At 43.5% G+C, this 18,976-nt stretch overlaps 1 protein-coding gene and 1 long non-coding RNA gene across 2 annotated transcripts in view; one reads left to right on the forward strand and one right to left on the reverse strand.

Moving 5' to 3' along the window:
- Window positions 1-18,976, forward strand: part of LOC138268061 (uncharacterized) — a 219,960-nt gene that overhangs the window by 83,540 nt on the left and 117,444 nt on the right. Inside the window, exons 3-5 of the mRNA XM_069217419.1 lie at window positions 9,906-10,099; window positions 10,490-10,588; window positions 17,548-17,649. Of these exons, the coding sequence (XP_069073520.1) occupies window positions 9,906-10,099; window positions 10,490-10,588; window positions 17,548-17,649 (395 nt within the window). The remainder of the gene's footprint in view (window positions 1-9,905; window positions 10,100-10,489; window positions 10,589-17,547; window positions 17,650-18,976) is intronic.
- The window catches only part of LOC138268063 (uncharacterized), a 540,881-nt gene that overhangs the window by 44,746 nt on the left and 477,159 nt on the right, over window positions 1-18,976 (reverse strand). The gene's annotated exons all lie outside the window — the stretch shown is intronic.

Genomic DNA, 18,976 nt, shown 5'->3' on the forward strand with positions numbered 1-18,976 from the left:
AAGGGCTGGCATGTGTGGCGTGGTGCTGGGGGCACTCTGTATGTTGCCACATGTGCCAGTTTACTGCGTGATTACCTCAAAATATAACTCCATGATCATACTACTAAGCTTGAATGTACGAGGGCATAACATACCAGTGAAACGACTCGCTCTTTTTGCCATGTTGAAAGACTCCAACTGCAATATATGTCTGCTGCAAGAGACCCACCTTCTTCAATGAGGTTGGAGTTGTCTGAAACCTCGACGGTCCAATAGGCAGTATTTTTCCTCTGGGCCAGAGAAAAAAGCTGGAGTATCAATTCTGTTAGTGACAGACATTCAGGGTCAGGTGCTCCAGATGCAGTCAGAACTGACAGGCAGACTTCTCGCCTTAGACACGTCTTTATTGTGGCCAACATCTACGCCCCAACGAGTGCCCAGAGGACTTCATACAGCAGGCGAATGGGTGTGTATTGACTACTCCTTATGCAGATGTTCTTATACGAGGGGAATTCAACCTGGTCTAAGTTGCTCTTTAGACCAATCGGCCCACAGGACGAGTCAAGCAGGGGCCTACACAGCAAAGGGGCTGCAATTACTAAAAGAAGTGGGGTTGACTGATGTGTGGATATTCCAGAACCCCACTATGAGAGGCTACACTTTTTTTTCAGTGGCATATCAAACATATGCTAGAATAGACCACTTTCTAGTCACCCCTCAGGTTTTGACAGCTACACTACATATAAAAAATAAGGCATCAGCGCTTTCAGACCATTCCTCAGTCTTGATTACATTATGTACGCCTGGCCCACGCCCACCTCCGTCCATGTGGCGTCTCAACCCCAACATGTTAACACACAGGACCACCCTATGAAAAATTAGACACTATCCACACCAATGTCACCACCAGTGGCATTCTGGGGTCTATGGTGTTGTTATTTTGGGGCACCCGTAAGGCGGTAGTGAGGGGTACATTTATAGCTATAGCCGCAAAACCCAACAAAGACAGGTAGGACAGATGCACCGCGCTGGGAGAAAAGGTGAAAGCCTTAGAGATTATGCACACACAATTCGGTGCCCACACGGTGTGGCACCAATTAACTTTAGCCAGGCAACAAATTCAAGCCCTGGACATGGACACAGCAGAATATGTCCTTTTCTGCACTAAACAAAAATACTATGTGGAGGGGGGGGGGTGCAATGACAGCACGGGCCATGCGTGTCAAGATGATGGCAAAGCAGCCGAGTTCGGTTGCTTCTATGCCGATCTTTACTCAGCGGAGCAATTAAATCTGGTGGCGCCGACTATGTAGCACAGGTGCCACTAACCTGTTTGCCAGCCGGGGACACCCTCTGTCTGGAACAGAACATAAAGGAGGAAGAAGTTCCCAATTCTATAGCAGGACTTAAACTGGATAAGGCACCAGGGCAGGATGGGCTCATGGGCAATTTCTTTAAAACATTTGCCAAACAACCCGCCCATTCTCACTCGCTTTTATAATTCCTTTGGGGAGCAGGGTACCCTTATCAATGCTATGAGGGCTGCCATCATCACAATCATACCCAAACTCCGAAAAGTCCCTACTCTCTGCACCTCTTATAGGCATATTACACTGCTTAATGTGGACGCTAAGATTTTTAACAGCATATTGGCTGCCCAATTGGGTCTATACATGGGCTTCTAAGACCCAGAGCATGCTGGATTAATTCCCAAGTGAAACTGCAGCGACAACACCAAACAGTTTTTGCACCTTGTCGATAAGACTACTCGCTGTCCAACCCCTGCGTTCCTATTATCAGTCGCTTCCAAGAAGGCATTTGACTGAGTTCACTGGCCCTTTCTACAGCTGGTTCTTGCAAGGGTGGGGCTGGGTGTCCAAATCCGCAAATGGATCTGGTCCAGTTATGGAGGCCTCACTCCAAAAAGGGGATATCTGCCTGTAGAAAAACTTACTTCTAGGTGAAGGGTCCTTGGCTAGTGGCAGAACTATGGAAGAAATGTGAAAGGTGCTACAGCAGGGCCTGCACCTTGATGAATGTGTGATTAAAGGTGAGGTTCCCCCTGCATAGTGACTGATGAGGCAGATCCCCGACGCCTGCAGTGTGCACTGTGTAGTTTTACCACTATGCATGATTTAGGTATGCTTGACAGACTGTAGGGACCATTTTTTGACTGATGTTTCCTGACAAAGGCGCAGGACCCTTCACCTGGAAGTACGTTTTTCTCCAGAGTTGATAAAAAGTACAAATCTGCTCCCCCTGACCCTATATAAATTAGGTCTCAGGTCATCCCCGACTCAATTGAAGCTACCACAGCTGGGAAACGTGCTAACAGCCAGGCCACTGGGGACACTCTGCCTCCTGAAAAGGAGAGTAAGAAAATGTATGCTGCGGGCAAATGGATTGCTGCACAGGCAGCTAATTATTGGCGTATAGCCAACTCACAAGTATTGTTGGCCACATACGACTGGGCTCACCTGGACGAAATGGAGGAGCTCCTCCAGCTCTTACCAGAACAGCACTGGAAAAGAGGACATCAAATAGTTGCTGAGGGGTAGACAATCTCTAATAATTCTATTTTCTGTGCCCTGTATGCCGTTTACACAGCTGCACGCAAGATCAACACTAGTGTCCATCTCCGAATGCACGCTTGGCTGCAGTTCTCTGGTTTTAAACCAGAGGTCCAGCAAGCATGTCCTTCGACAAAGAGCAACTTTTGGCCTTAAGTGGACACTACCCTTGAGAAGGTGAAAAAGGACACGAACTCAGCAAAAGCTATGGGTGCCCCTCAGTTTCCCACACAGAGGCACTTTAAGTTACCCCGGGTTTAGAGGTTTGTTCAAACCCACCTTGTCTGAGGCGTCTACATCCCACTCCAGACTCCAATCCTCAAACCACCTATTCAAGGGTCTTCAACAGAGACTCCTATAGAGGTACCACTAATAAGGGACGAGGAAAGTACTCAGCTCCATGCGGCTCTTCTCCACTGCAAAGCAGTGACTACCTCCCTTTTCCCCCTGCTCATTTACCACCTGTTGGGGGAAGACTACAACATTTGTATTTATAATGGGACAATATCACCACGGATCAATGGATTCTCTCCATTATCCAACATTGTTACTGTCTGGAGCTCACCATCACTCCTCCCAATATTCCCAGTCACAGGCTATCTCTGGAACACCTAACCCTTCTAAAAAAACAAGAGGTCCAATCCCTTCTCAGAGGGGATATGGACCCGGTTCTCCTACAACACCAAGGGACAGGAGTAAACTCCCTACCTGATTCCCAAAAAGGACGGTTCTCTAAGGCCTATTCTCAACCTCAGACCATTAAACAAACACATCCTGTCAGAACACTTTCACATGTTTACACTTCAGGATGTTATTTCACTTCTACAGAAAGGCAACTTTATGACAGCCCTAGATCTAAAGGACGCCTACTTTCATATTCCAATCCCCCCTGCACACCGAAATATAGAATGTTTGTAATTGCAGGCAAATATTACCAGTTCAAGGTCCTGCCTTTCAGGGTCACTACTGCTCCCAGAGTCTGCACAAAGTGTTTAGCAGTAGTTTCCACACACCTCAGAGGGAGATCATCCATGTGTTCCCCTATCTAGACGACTGGCTCATCAAAGACAGCACCTTACAAGAGTGCAAACATCACATCCAGTTGACATTGAACCTCCTTCACATGCTGGGTTTCACTCTGAACTTCTCCAAGTCCCATCTTCAACCTGTTTAGGTACAGCCTTATCTAGGGCCCATTCTTGATGCAGAGTTATGGTTGAAATGCCCCAACCCAGTTTGTGTCAAGGGCAAGAGGCTTGATGGCTTGACGGCTGAAAAGGTTAGAGGGTGCACATGAGGAGTTTTCTGTCTTAGGTAGGGATTAGTTATGTGGGTAAGGTTGGTGAAAAGGGGAATTATTTCATGATATTTAAAGGAAAGCTTTGAGAAGTATGAAGAACAACTAGGAGCTTGTAAGAAGGAGTGCATTGTGATCTTGGAGCAGATGTAAGAGGTAACCCCTGATGCTGAGAGTAGAGACTTAGGGCCTGATGATTAAGACTGACAAGCTCGCTGTGGTGGTCTGACCAACAGATTACAATCCCGTTGGTTGGACCGCCAGGATACCGCTGCCACCGCTGGGATTAGGGACCCTGATAGGCTGGTGGCAGTGAAAATAGTGGTCAGCCAAAGTGGTGCCGTGCTGATCACGACTTTACCTTTCCGCCATGAAAAGGCTGGCAGAAAGGAGAGTTGGGACTGGGGGGGGGGGGGTTAGGGTGCCTGCACTGCTCATGGCCATGTTGTGGGCAGTGCAGGGGCCCCCTATCAGTATCCTCGGAATGGGCACTGTCTGCTATGGCAGTCAGTGTGCATTCCGAGGGTGCGGTGTGCAATGGCATGCCACTGCACTGTTTCCGCCAATCAGCCTGGTAGAAACATCATAATACTGGCCACTGGCTTGACTGCCGCCTCCCCACCTCCGTATTGGAGTTCGGGTGGTTCAACTGCTGAACTCGTAATGAGACCCTGAGAGGTGAAGTGGTGACAGACGATAGTTGGTTAAACAAGCATGTTTTTCAGGAAGAAATGTACAGAGGTGATCTATTTTAGAAAATATTTAGCACTGACAGTGTTAAAAGCAAATGTCAATTAGCGTAGAGCTGTTAAGTATTCACCAAGGTGTTCACTGAGTTTTGTATTTGCATAATTTGCCGAGCAACATTTGCATTTCAGTTTTCAATGAATGAAGGCTAGAGCAGAGCCAAGGATAAGGGGGTAGATGTAATACAACATGGTATACAGAATAATGTGAGTTAAGGGTAGTTCAGTAAATTAACATAATAACAATACCTTGATGTAAAGCATATGTGTGGTATCCCATACTTTTCTGCTAAGTAGACGCTTATGTCTAGCAAATTAAATCTGGAGAAGAGCAACAAACATGACACCAGAACCGTTTGCACAGGGGCCAAACTTGCAATTTAAAAGATTTCCAACCAGGCACGCTCCTGAAGTGTAGCGTGTTGCATGTCCACTAATGCGCTTTGTCAGAGGTATGAGTCTATTTATAAATGTAACTTCAGTATAACATAAATCGTTGCCCAAATTGATGTACTATTATTTGTACACACTTTAGTTAATTGCTTAGGCCTTTTGCTAATGTACAAAATAGTGAAAATGCATTTTGCGCATTTTCAAAGGGTGAGTTCATCCTGTCCACATGCAGTATCAAAATATATACATATTTATTTAAACATTTTATTGGTTTTCGGTTATTTTAGAAACCATACAACTTCTACTGATACAAGATTCTGGCATCACCATTAATCAATGTTCATCTATTCATGTTCACAATCATTACTGACCAATCATTACCCTCATAGGTTCCTTCATTCGTTTCCAGTATCTCAGTGATGGTATTTTCCCTTCTTCTTCTCCACTCTGCTTGTTTCCTGATCTTTGGTCGTTGACTGCCCAGTCCTCTTGCAATTAATTGCGCTTTGCCCTTCATAATCAGTCCTGGGTTAATCCTTTCACTCTCTAACAATATCTTCCTCCCATTTCCCTATACATCATTATTATATAGTCGCTGTGATGAGGAGTCAGGGAGCAGGAGCAATATTACTTGGCATGTGTTCCATAGCTCTACTCCCTTTACCAATAGAAGATCTGCTGCATTACAGCTGGAGTTCAGTGGGAACTGAATCTAGTAGGACATGGCTGAGGTGCCTGCAGAAATACAGCCACTCGAGTACTTTCATTGCAAATATTTCATTAAATATATATTCATGTCCCACTCCAATTTGAAAATAACAGGCGCTAAAATGTTTTGTGAAAAATACATGGTTTAGGGAACGCATATTATCATTTTGCCCTCAGGGTGGCATTGCCTTGAAACAGCCCATAAGGCACCACCTTAGCATCTCATTGTTTCCTTCTGTAAAATATTTTTATTTGTTTTTTCATACTTATGAAATGTTGGAGTCTCCCAAGAAGGCATTTTGGAGATCGATTTCGTTCAATTTTGTGGAGATCAAATCGTTTTTTGGAGGTAATACGAATGAAGTGTTTTTAGTGGCGGGGTTGATTCCATTGAAGCCTAGGGGATATATTTCCCTTGTTTGGAGGGTGAAGATGAGTTCATTGAGGGTGAGTCCCCCAAATGAGGGTAACCTAAGAAGTTTGGGGTTTTATGTTGTGCTTCATCCTCTGACTGTGAACAATATAGGATAAGACAGCAACAGTGTTCCCAGAGCCGTTCCCTGTAATTTATTTTGTTTGGGATGCTATGTTGTCACCTATCCTATTTTAGGACTATTGCTAGACTTCAAGTTTACTTTATAAGAACCAGTGTCTAATTTTTAAAACTAAATATTTCTATAAAGATTAAAAATAATCCCCTGTGTTATCTCTTTTCCCCGACAACATCTGTATTGTTATGGAACCATGCATATTATTGTAATGTATTTAGTAAAGGGGCGACTATGGCCTCATTTTATGCCAAAACCTAGTGGTGATGGCCAGCTGTGGTAATCACATTACCACTTAGTATTATTAGTTGATTTCCGATTTTTACGGAAGTTTTGAGTGTAACCTTTCTTAATTCCTTGTGAAATGCAAAACATGGTAATTTATGAATGCAAAATGTTATTTTCCAAAAGAACCTTAACGGGGTTGCAGGCTTCTTCCATCTATCATCGGTATGGCTCATTTGATGCTTATTCATCTCATGTGCTAGTTGATTGCCCATATATTCATAACATTTGGGAGTAGACTGAAAAGAGTAATATCATCTTTGGTATACAGTTTACTAAAACAATGACAACTCTACTTCAGTGATGAAATACTAAGCAAATACCAAGCATTGTTGGTGAACACCTTAGTTGTTGGCTACCTTCTTCATGCCACTCGGGGGCTAGAGAAAGATACACAACATCTCTTATCTGGTGATGTGAATTGTTAATTTGTTTTTTTCATGAGGATACTGACAGGGTGAAAGCACCAGAAACTGGTACCATGAAATGGAACAGGTGAGTCTTCCCTTGCGTACAAAAGGAGGGCAGTTTGGGCATTTTCTGGGGTTCTGAAAGTGAGGCTTTTTGCAGAAAATGTTCTACCACCCTTCTTGGTACTCCTTCAATGAAGACCTTCCAGAAGGAAATAGTTGGCTGAACCAACAGCCTGGAGGTACCACAAGCCTAAACGGTTTTGTAGAAATCTAAGAGATTTCCAATGGAAAATTTGGTGTACCAGGCAAAGGACCCTAGAGTCAAAATATTTTGTACAATCTGCAAGCAGTTTTTTTGAGGAGTTGACAATCCTAAGTAGACAGTATGATTAAAGTCTCATATAGATCTAACTAGAACTGCTACAGTCCCCTGGATCCTTTATTGGAGAGATAAGGCACAACTGTACATAGTTTAATCAACTAAAATGTGCAAGCAGAAAGTGAAGAAGAAATTTGGAGACAGATGTACACACTTTCTGGCCCCAAAAAGCCATTGCGATTTGCCACCCTACATTTTGCGTTCAGCAACTTATTTTGCAAACAGACCTATGATCTAATATTTCAGATCACAAAATAAGGAATCGGAGTGAGTTGCAGTCCTATCTACCTAATTAATCTTAATTATATAGTCATAAATTGTGACTCACTCTGATTGTTCGCAGTCACAGGGGTGGTGATCTTAAGGGGCCAGCTAATTACCATATTCCTGTGATTGCTTTTAAATAAAGAAAATATTGTTTAATCTAATTTTTTCTTAAAGGAAACAGGGCTGCTTAAAAATGTTTTCTTTTAAGTTTCAGTGAGAGTTGTCAGTGGTCTCCTAAACCACTGCATACTTCTGCTGAAACATTTACCCAAACGCACAAAGGAGACTCCCTTTTGTAAATCTGTTACTTTCCCATCTTGGGGTTCAGTAACATTTCAATGGTTTGCAATTGTTATAACGGTTGAAATATGCTAATACATATGTATAGGTATTACAATTTGAAAGTGACACCCACAACAAGCCACAATCAAATTGCACTTCATTTCTAAACCCATTTTAGGAATTGGTGAAACTTTAATGACTCCTAAAATGGGTCTGGTAGACATTTTTAGTAGTCGCAAACCCACAAATTTGGGGAATCACAGTTTGCGACATCTAAATAGTTTAGTACATTTGGCACTTCATTCTTTAGCTGGAGAAAAGAGGCAAAGGTTTTCAGCCCTTTATTTGTAGTTGTGCAAGGGTGCATCTCAGTGAGCAAATTTCCTAAGCGCCAAACATTTTGGTTCCACCCACAACCAGTGCTCCTTTTTTCTCTAAGTAGAGCTTGAGACAGGATGCTCCCATCTATTCTCTGACCTTCAATAGACCGCGTTGGAGATCGTTGTCAGTGTCACTCACACCCTAAAGATAGAAAAGGATGCGAGTGTTGTGGGCATAGGTCTAAAACAGATTTACTGGAGAGTGGGTGAGGTTGGCCATAGGGGCAATACATCTTTTAAAGTGAAAGGGACTTCAATGGAAGTATAGAAAAGTCATAAGCACAGGAGGATGGAGACCTGTTTTGTGAGGTTTGTCAAATACACTCTGAAGCAACTGAGTGCCAGGCAATGAATACTGATTTTCAAAGGCTGGAAATCAGAATCCAGTGATCATGAGTGTGAAATACCACTAACAGATCTATTTGAATTAGTGCCCAGATACTGTTGACAATAGCTTTTAGTCTGAGGTAATTTACTGCAGCTACTACGGCAACAGTTTCATACTGCAGCAGGAGCCTTAATGGGCATCGTCTGGTGAGATTATTGTTCTCCAAGTATGTGTAGAGTTGGAAACTACTTGATTTGCTAGAATCTTAGCTGACACCTAGTAAAGAAACAGTCAGACCTTAACCTATATAATTCAGATAACTACTATCTTTTTCAAAAGGGTAAAGCCAATGTTACTTTGAAAACTGTAGGGACACTGTTCTTCCCAAGAAATACCTTAAGCACTTTAGAAAGAGGAGGCATGCAGGTTCTGTGTCTAGTCGGAGCAACAGGCCTATTGATCATTGCCTCTTGATAGGTCAAGAGGTGAGCCATATTTCAAAGCAGAACCAATGAAACTAGAATCAGTTATATTCTTGTCAGTGAAGTTATTTAAGATTGATTTTGAAAGGTTCAAAGACAACAGCTGTGGCTCACTTCCAATCAGATTCCTGATATTTTCCTCTTTAGATAAGAAAAATAATGCGGAATTGTGTTGTATTACAATCTGGATTTATAAGTAGCCTGTCCACGTCCACTGTTTAAATATTTATAAGAGAGGTTAGCTGCCAGGGCAACACTTACCTTAGAGAGGAGGGTGCTCATAGATGTGATGATTATTGGTTGTTGGAATCATTACCTGTCAGAGTGATATCTACAGATGCTGGGAGGGCTCCCCTAACAGTGAAATAAGAAGAATCTCTATCTTGGAAGATATCTAAAGGTTTAGAAGGTAGAGGAATAAGGTCTGTGTGATGGTTCAGTGTTGGATTGAAGTCTCAGTCTTTGGGAGGAGAGTGATTCCTTGGTGGAATTGAATTGCCTATGGTTAAAAGATGATGGGTGTTTTAATAGGCACAGTGTCCATTTTGGACTGGAATTTAGTGATGAACAATTGTTGTGAGGGAGATCAGAAACAGATGCCAGCAAATTGGCTATTAGGCCCAATTCTTCATGTGTGTGGTTGTGATGCAGCTCTGAAGTGGTAATTCAAAATATAATAAAGGCATCTGCTTGGCCTGCATTGAAGGAGTTTGCTGTGGGATTTTCATTTGTATAAGGGTTCTCTAAAGACATTTACGACCTGAAAGCCTAACGGTATAGATGTTTTAAAATATGTAGTTTGTATACTTCATTGTTCTTCACAGCCATGCATTTTTGTTTCCACCCAGATTCTGATACAATTCTAGAGGATAATTCCCTGAATGTTCGACTTGTCGCTGCAGCCGTTTGGGCTGTTGTGAAGAGACGTGACACAGAACACTTTGGAAAGGTGCTGGAGTTCCTTCAGATAGTTCATCAGCAGGTGCCGGATCTGGTATTTTACAGACACCATGCCAAGCTCTGTGCTGGCTTAAAAGGGAAGGTAAGAGGGTGTGAGAGAGTGGTAGCAAACTGCTGTGACAGGCATCTGGGGCATGGAGAAGATTCAGCGAGCCACTGGGCTTACTGGGAAATATCCCATGTTAGAGTCCAACATTTGATTAAGCTTTATTTGGGGTTTCTCCTGTTGATCCAATTGTTTTCCTAGAAACAAGGAAGTTCTAAAATAAGACAGATCCATATGGCCACATACAGTGCCTAGCATGTGGGTGCCAGATTCCCCCTCCAGGCAACAAATGTAGCTCAATTTCTATGTACTATTCACTTTGATTAGGAAAGCAATAACCTTTGCATCGCATCATCCATGTTATTACATTGGCCTGCTCCCTGTAGTACAGTTTTTCTGAGGATACCAATTTGTTCATGTTTTCAGCTGGTGCTAGATATGTTTGAGAAAATGCGTTGCCCGCTAGACATCCTGAAGGTACTGGACAATTTTTTCCCTGTGGTGCTGCCAGAAGATCCCTTTGCGGTAGGAGTCTATTTTGCTGTCTTGTGTCATGATAAACAGTGTTTATTTCTGTTGCAAATCCAATGTAATAAAGCAAGAGGAATGGGTGGAATTGTCTTCAAAGCCACATCTTGAGACAAAATACAGCTTCTTTTCTTGTAGTCATAAATTGTGACTCATTCTGATTGTTCAGTCACAGGGGTGGTGATCTTCAAGTGTCAGCTGACTACCATACTCCTCTGATTGATTTTAAATAAAGAAAACATTTTTTAAGTAGTCTAATTTTCCTAAAGGAAACAGGGCTGCTTAAAACAATGTTTTCTTTTTTAAACGTTTCAGAGAGAGTTGTCAGTGGTCTCCTAAACCACTGCCTACTCCTGCTGAATCATTTACCCCAATTCACAATGGGGATTCCCTTTTGTGAATCAGTTACCCTCCCATCTTTGGGGTCCTTAACGTTTCAATGGTTTGCAACCCTTATTACGGTTGAAATCTATTAATACATATGGATGGGATTTGCAATTTGAAATGGACACCCACAACAAGCCACAATCAAATTGCATTTTGTTCTCCATTTCTAAACCCATCTTAGGAATTGGCAATACTTTACTGACTCCTAAAATGAGTTTTGTAGAACTTTTAGCAGTCTCAAACCCACAACTTTAGGGAATCACAGTTTGTGACATCTAAATAGTTGCCTAGCATGTGGATGTCAGATTGTCCCTCCAGGCATCAAGTGTATCTCAATTTCTATGTAAGGAGGAACCCAGGATGTCACTTCGTTTACAAAAGCAATAATGTTTGCATTGCACGAGCCATGTTATTATATTGGCCTGTTCCCTATAGTACAGTTGCGCTGCCCGCTATACACCCTGAAGGCACCGGACAATCATTTCCCTGAGGTGCTGCCATAAGATCCCTTTGCGGTAAGTCTATTTTGCTGTCTTGTGTCATGAAACATAGTGTTTATTTCTGTTGCAAATCCAATATAATGAAGCAAGAGAAATGGGTGGAATTGTCTTTAAAGTCACATTTTGAGACAAATTCCAGCTTCTTTTCCTAAGGCACATAGTTAATTCCTGAGGGTTACAAGGTGAGCAGCCATTGCGGAGCCCTGAATGAGTTGTAAAAAAATAATAATAATAATAAGTTATATATATATATATATATATATATATATATATATATATATATATATATATATATATATATATATATATATATATATGTTAAAGCTGCTTTGCAGAGATAAGTACTCTTTTAAAAAATACTATTAAAAAAACGAGTAATTCATTCCAAGGTGATTATCCCACTTGGTGAATCTTGATCTGTTTTTATTTTTGTATATGGATCAAATTTCTTAGATCTTAACACACACATTTGAATTTTTCCAAGCACAAGATTAGCAGTGTGCCCAAAATTGTATAATTATAGATGTCAGGTCTTGGAAAATTATATTTTCATTGTATGCTGCTAGCACATATTTTCTTCCTTTATTGAATTATATGGTTTTATATGGTTTTCTTTTAATGTAATTTTTATTCTTGTATGCAGTTAACTTACAGTATTCCTGTCTGAAACAGGACCCCCATGGGAGTTTAAAAGGGCTGTGAAAGACCGCTCCAGTAGGGTTGGACTCTGAACCCATTTTCCTCCAGGAAGCTAGTTGACAGAACCATGTGGCTGAAGATTTGCTGAGGAACTCACTGAATCTAACACCAGCAACCAACTCCCACTCCACCAAATAGATGCCTTGCTATCTTTTTTTAAATAAATCATTTTATGGGATTTTCAGTATGAACACCGCAACAGTCAACTCACATTTCAATAGAGTGTCAATTCATGTGTAACAGCGCAATGCAATTTTAATCATAGTGGACTAACCTAACTACTCCCAGGGGCAATTTCTTCAGCTCAGTCAGGTTGGAAAAACTATCCGTCTCTTGCTCTCCCCCAACAATAATGATTATGCCAAAGCCCCCAGATGCGCAAATATTTCTTGGTACAGCTCCATGTTTTGTAGACTGTCTCTTCGGCAACAGAGCATTAGTCCATGCCCCTAAACCAATAAGCTTTTGTTGGGGCATCTTTCTCCTCCCACCTCATGGCTTTGGGGGTCATTCTGACCCTGGCGGCCGGTGGCCGCCAGGGCCACCGACCACGGGAGCACCGCCAACAGGCTGGCGGTGCTCCAACGAGCATTCTGACCGCGGCGGTTCAGCCGCGGTCAGAAGCGGAAAGTCAGCGGTCTCCCGCTGACTTTCCGCTGCTCGTTTGAATCCTCCATGGCTGCGGAGCGCGCTCCGCAGCCATGAGGATTCTGACCCCCCCTACCGCCATCCTGTTCATGGCGGGAAAGCCGCCATGAACAGGATGGCGGTAGGGGGGGTCGCGGGGCCCCTGGGGGCCCCTGCCGTGCCCATGCCAATGGCATGGGCACAGCAGGGGCCCCCGTAAGAGGGCCCCGCAAAGTATTTCTTGCCACTGCACCCGTCGCACCTTCCCACTCCGCCGGCTCGATTACGAGCCGGCATCCTCGTGGGAAGGGAGTTTCCCTGGGCTGGCGGGCGGTCTTTTGGAGACCGCCCGCCAGCCCAGGGAAAAACTCATAATACCCTCCGCGGTCTTCTGACCGCGGAGCGGTATAATGGGGGCGGAATTCGCCCGCCAGAATCAGAATCACCCCCTTTGTCTTTTTGGCTACTACAACCCCTACACCCACCAGAGAGCGGGCCCTCACCAGTCCTCCCCAATCCTCCATAACTCTTAGTAGAGCCATCTTGGGTCTAAGGTGATGTGCTGACCATTGGCCTCTGCGAAGGACCAACGTATGTTTTCCCAATATTGTGCAATTATCGACCAGTCACAAATAACGTGTATAAGTGTACTAGTGGGGTGTCCACACTTCAGGCATGCTGGGCTGTGGGGCCCTCCCTAGCTGCCAAAGCCTGGCAGGATAGTAGTAGATTCTATGTAACAGAATAAGCCTGAACCCGGCCAAGATCGTCCGGGTTCAAGTGACCATTCAAGCCAGCATCCATTCCTCATCATTCAGTTCCCCAGTGTCATCCTCCCAAATCATTTGCAGGTTAGCAAACACCTCTGGCACATTTACAATTAAGGATCTGTATGGTCTAGAAATACCTTCCCATCCAAGTGTTCAATCTTAAGTTGAACTGTAGGTGATTAGATTCCAGCACCTCTCCCAATTTCTCTTTATAAGACCCTAAAGTGTGGTGGCATACCGGTAAAGACCAAAAGAAGTGGTACTTGAAAATCACAAATTTGAAAGTTGTTCAAGTGATTTGAATTGACTTGAAGCCCACACATTCCCCAACTTGGATACCCCAATGAGGTCCCGTGCCCTGAATTGCCCTAGATGCTCCACCTATGTCAGCCACACTACTCACCAGAGAGGTGTCTCATTCGTAAAATACCTCTCCCATCCAGTGGTCCAGATCGCCGTGCTGTAGCATTGTAAAGGCATTCTCGTGACAGAGGGGAGCACATGGGGAAGTTTGGTTCCGTAGAACAAAAATTATTCTGTACGGTTCCAGGAGGTCCAACATAACCATTGTATCAGGCCTGTTGCCATAGAGCTAGTCATTAAGCGGCACAAGTTGTGTGGCCCAGCAGAAGGTTTGAATGTTTGGACTCTCCAGACCCCCATCACATAGTAGCTGTGTGCATTTTACCAGGAAGACCCACGGTATCCACCCTCGCCATAGGAATCGATGCAGAAGTGACTCCAGGTTTTGAAAGTATTCTGGTGGCAGGGCAAAGGAGATATTCTGTATATTGTATAGGAACCTGGGCAGGAAAAACATCTTGAAAAGGAAACCACACCTCATGATGTTCAGCTGCCTAGCTCTCCAACTCCTAATTCATTTGTCTGAGGAGTGGAGCAGTGTTTAACTCTCTAACCTTCTCTAGGTTTCTGTTAACCCACATTCCAAAATATCTAAAATGGCTGTACACTACCTTGAGTGGGAGGTGCTGCATGCCCTTGCTCCGGGCTCTGTGTACAGGGAAGTATATTGTTTTGTCCCAACTGACTCTCAGCCCAGAGGAATTGACTCCGTGTTATTCTGTGCAAGGATACAGGGGTGCTGCATGTATAGCAGGATGTCATCTGCGTACAGTGAGACCTAATATTCCTGATCATCCCCTAGCACAAACTACTCAACTATGCATCAAGATGGATCCAGTTAGCTAGGGGTTCCATAACTCTGGCAAATAGAAGGAGGGGGGAGAGTGGATTCACCTGATGGGTGCTGCGCTCTAGTTTGAAGAGTGGAGACACAACTGTGTTGACCCTAATCCTCACACATGCCCTAACGCTTTCACATGGATTGGTGTAGCGCATTTGCACCTACCTCCAAAAGTAGGGGCCAAAGCAAGCCTCTGCAGTATTGGGTATTCAAATGGCCAATGCAATGCATCAAAGGCTATTTCAAAGTCTGCCAATATTAGTGGAGTCTCCTTTTTGTTCTTGCACTCAAGGCCAAAGCAACACTTAAACTGTTTAGTCACCATAGAGGAGAGAGCATATCACTGTGGACAGTCTGTTTGCCAAGGCCCTGGACAGTATCTTCATTTCTATATTTATAAGTGATATCAGGTGATAGGAGTTACAATCCTGTGAGAGTTTTTCTTATTTTAATATCACTGCAATAGTGGCATTCCTCAAGTTGTAGGGAAGGAAGCCTACCCAATGGCCTTCTTCAAAGCAGGTTTGGTATTAGAAGAGATGCACATTTCTTAAAGTATTCCAGGGAAATTTGGACAAGGTGTTTTGCCCTAGGGCATTTCAGATCTCGCCTGTTGGATCTCTTCTTGGGTGATGGAATGGTCCAGCTAGAAGCATTCCGCCACAGAGATAACAGTGAGGCAGGGGCAGTATTGGGCAGTCAAGCTCTATCTGCAGGTGGGCACCACCAGAATACAATCTTTTAGTAACGTGCAGAGGCCACTGCAATTTCCCATGTGATTTGTTACTCTTTTTTTTTTTTTTTTTTTTTTTATATTTATTGGTTTTATTTTCAAAATATGATACAAATTGTTCAATTTGCAACCACAGGATAAACCAAAACATTGACTAATTATCTACGTCATGTAACAGTTACACACCCCCCTAATATGCACTTCCCGGAATACTTCTAATCTTGCAGTATCATTTCTGGCTGTACCCTCCATGGGTTTATCCTTCATTTTTTATTTTACATAGGCATCCGCTTGAGTGATTTGTTACTCTTATATACAGGACATTTGCACCACCACCTCCTGGTTTGCCAACTAGTGTAACATTCTTCCCACTTTATCTCCCCATTCATTAATTCTGTGTTGAGAAAGCAGCCACGCAGTGAGACAAGTTCAGTGTGTGCCTCAAAGTAGATCTAGCATGAAAGTTATCAAAGGATTTCTTCCTCCGTGGAGGAATCGGCAAACAGCAACTCTGAGTCCTGAATCTCACTCTCCAGGGAAATCATTGCCTGGCTTCTATCTCTATCTTTGCCCTGAACGTACAATAGGCCCTGCTCTGGATTACCACTTTTAACACTTCACATAATGTCAAAGCGGAGGGACTCAAGAGTGAGCTAAGTTGAAAGTATTCAATGATGGGCTCCCTGAATTGGTCTGCAGCATGATCACCACATAGCCGCCAGGTGTTCAATCTCCAAAGGCCTCCTGACCCTCTGTCTGTGCCACAAACCATGAGCTCCATGGGGGAATTGTCTGACAAACTCAACTGGAGATGCAGACTTGCACTATTTCCCTGGTGTCTATTGCTGGGACATATATAATCAATTTATGCAGTGGAATGGTGTTGCAAAGAGTAGTAAATGTACTATTTCACCTCACCATTGTACTTGGGCCAGGTGTCTGTCCAGGCCACTCCGGTCGACCACATGATGAGGGCTTCCGTCTAGTGGTGGATATTGTGCTGAGCACATCCAACAGCGGATCCATCATAGAGTTAAAGTCTCCTCCCAGCAGTGTGAAACTCTGAAGGGAGTCTACCAGTTCCTGAGAGACCCATTATAGAGTGTTCTCTAAGAGCCCAGAGGGCATGTACACCAACAAACATCTATTTGTGTCCCTCTAATATGCTGGATACCCTTACAAACCCACCCCTGGGGTCCGTCCTTATCACTGTGACTGCAAGTGGGAAGGTCCTTCCTAATAGGATGGCTACTCACATAGAGCATGAAAAACCTTATGTTCCCATGCCGTCCAAAGAACCCACATCTAGGGCCTGTGAGATGTGTCTCCTGGTGAACGAGGGCATCTGGAGTGTGTCTCCTACCATATTGCTTCACTGCTCCCCACTTAATTTTGTGGTTTAAACCAGTAACATTCCAGGAGAGTATACATCATGGTCCCCAACTCCTGCTGAAGGTCTAGCTGTCCCAAGGATTCATATTCAAAGATGCAAAGATGGTGTCTTGACACTTTGAGAGGGTGCGGTGCTTGCAGGTATGTGCAATAAAGTGGCTCTGTGTAGTGCCTTGCAATCTTGATTTCAAATCAGTAATGTGCCCTACACCTTCATTCCACAGGAGGCTGCCATTGTTGGCTGACCAGGGTCTCAAATTCATCCTGATCTTGGCAGTCATAAGACAGCCTGTTCATCTAGTAATTGTCAAGAAGAAACTTCCCAATGAACAAGATTCAAATGATCACCATCCAGTTCTTAAGTAACCACCGTATAGCAGAAATTATCCATTCTTGTTCAGGTGCCTTCTCCAGTCTGTTTCATTAATTTATTCTGTCAGGAATGCATTTGCATAATTTGATTTTACATCTATGGAATCCAATCTGTCATTTTTTCCATCACTAGGCCTTCCTGTTCCTTCCAGCTCACACACAATATAGCTTGTTCTTTGCTGGACTTGACTGTTTAATTTTGATCGTATTTAATTTCCCCATACATCCAGTCCTACCACACTAGACTTACTACTCTATTTATATTTTTGCAGGCACCACATGACCTCTGGAAAGTGGGACAGTGTTATCAGGAGTTCCGCAATTTCACCTTCCGCCTGATACGTGATGACAAGTTCCGCACACATTACCTACAGGTACATTGTCACATCAATAGTCATATTTTGCTTGAATACCAAAAGATGGCATACAGCATTTACTGCCCACTGTGAGTTTTGCAATCAGATACTTTTATTTCTTTAAGTTATGAGACTCGACGCTGGGACACACCCATTAATGTTTCCACAGTACAATGTGTTTGAAGCTTGTTTGGCTGTAGATATACTTGCTCTGCATGCTTCTGTCATATATATTTAAAGTTTTTCAAGATGTATTGTGACACCTTCCTTAGTGCACAATACACATGGTCACCAACTCTATGTTAGTTCATTGTTCTTCTGCCATCTGGGTCAGGCGTACACCAAAAGGGCTCAGAGTTTGTTGTGATTTCAACACATTTTCAGGCCTACATGGTGGATTTTAAAATTGATGCATTGTAAAAACCAGAACGCCTTGGCGACTTTCCGCCACGTTTCGTCAGCTGACATGTTTGGAGGACCAACAACTAATGATTGATGTTACGGTCCGGATGCCAAAGGTCTTCTCAAGCCCTTTCGGGACCCTATCTCCTCCTTCTAACTTGGACTCCAGAGAATGTAGGCCAGAAAGGGGTGATGGGATGGATACCTTTTCAACATCTGCCCCAGTGCAATTCCAAATATCTGTGGTCAGATCATCACGACATCTGCAATCTGTGCCTTTCTTCCGATGATCTGTGTGCCCTGACTTGCCTTCCGCTCGAATAAGGCCCTAATGTACCAAAGATAAAGCACCAGCCATATTGCAAGATGCACCAAAAGACAGCCTTCGAGATCCCGTACATCTTTGGAGAACAATATCTCCTTCACTGCCAAAGAAGGTGAGGAGCCCAACCTGAATCCCAGTTGCCCAAGCAAAATCCACTGCAAAGGTGGTTTCCTCAAGTGCATCAAAGCACGTCAAAAAGGACTTTGACACTGCACTGAATACCAGGAGTCATCAAACAAAGACCAAGGGTGTCAAGCATCCAGGCTCAAACCAGAATCTCCTGCCAAAGGTACCACTAAAAGCCAGTACTAAAAGATCCCATCGACATTTAAAATCCTGTTAACACCGAAGGCATGTCAATGCCTAAAGCTTTATCAACAGTTGATTCCAAAGATTCTGCAGTGTAGATCCTGTAAAAACTACAGGAGGAGCCCAATGCTAGGCAGAAGAATCTCATCATCCACCCTCTCACTGGGAAGATCGCAGCAAAACCACCACCACTGAATTCAACAGATTTCTTGAGAAGGCTTGCATTTGAAGGGGAACCCTCCCCCGAGGTCCCCCAGAGCCAGCACAGAATAATAATAAGGATAGTGGCACAAGAGCTTTTCTATTTGT

This window comes from Pleurodeles waltl, chromosome 12, assembly GCF_031143425.1.
Source record: "Pleurodeles waltl isolate 20211129_DDA chromosome 12, aPleWal1.hap1.20221129, whole genome shotgun sequence".
Lineage (NCBI taxonomy): Eukaryota > Metazoa > Chordata > Amphibia > Caudata > Salamandridae > Pleurodeles > Pleurodeles waltl.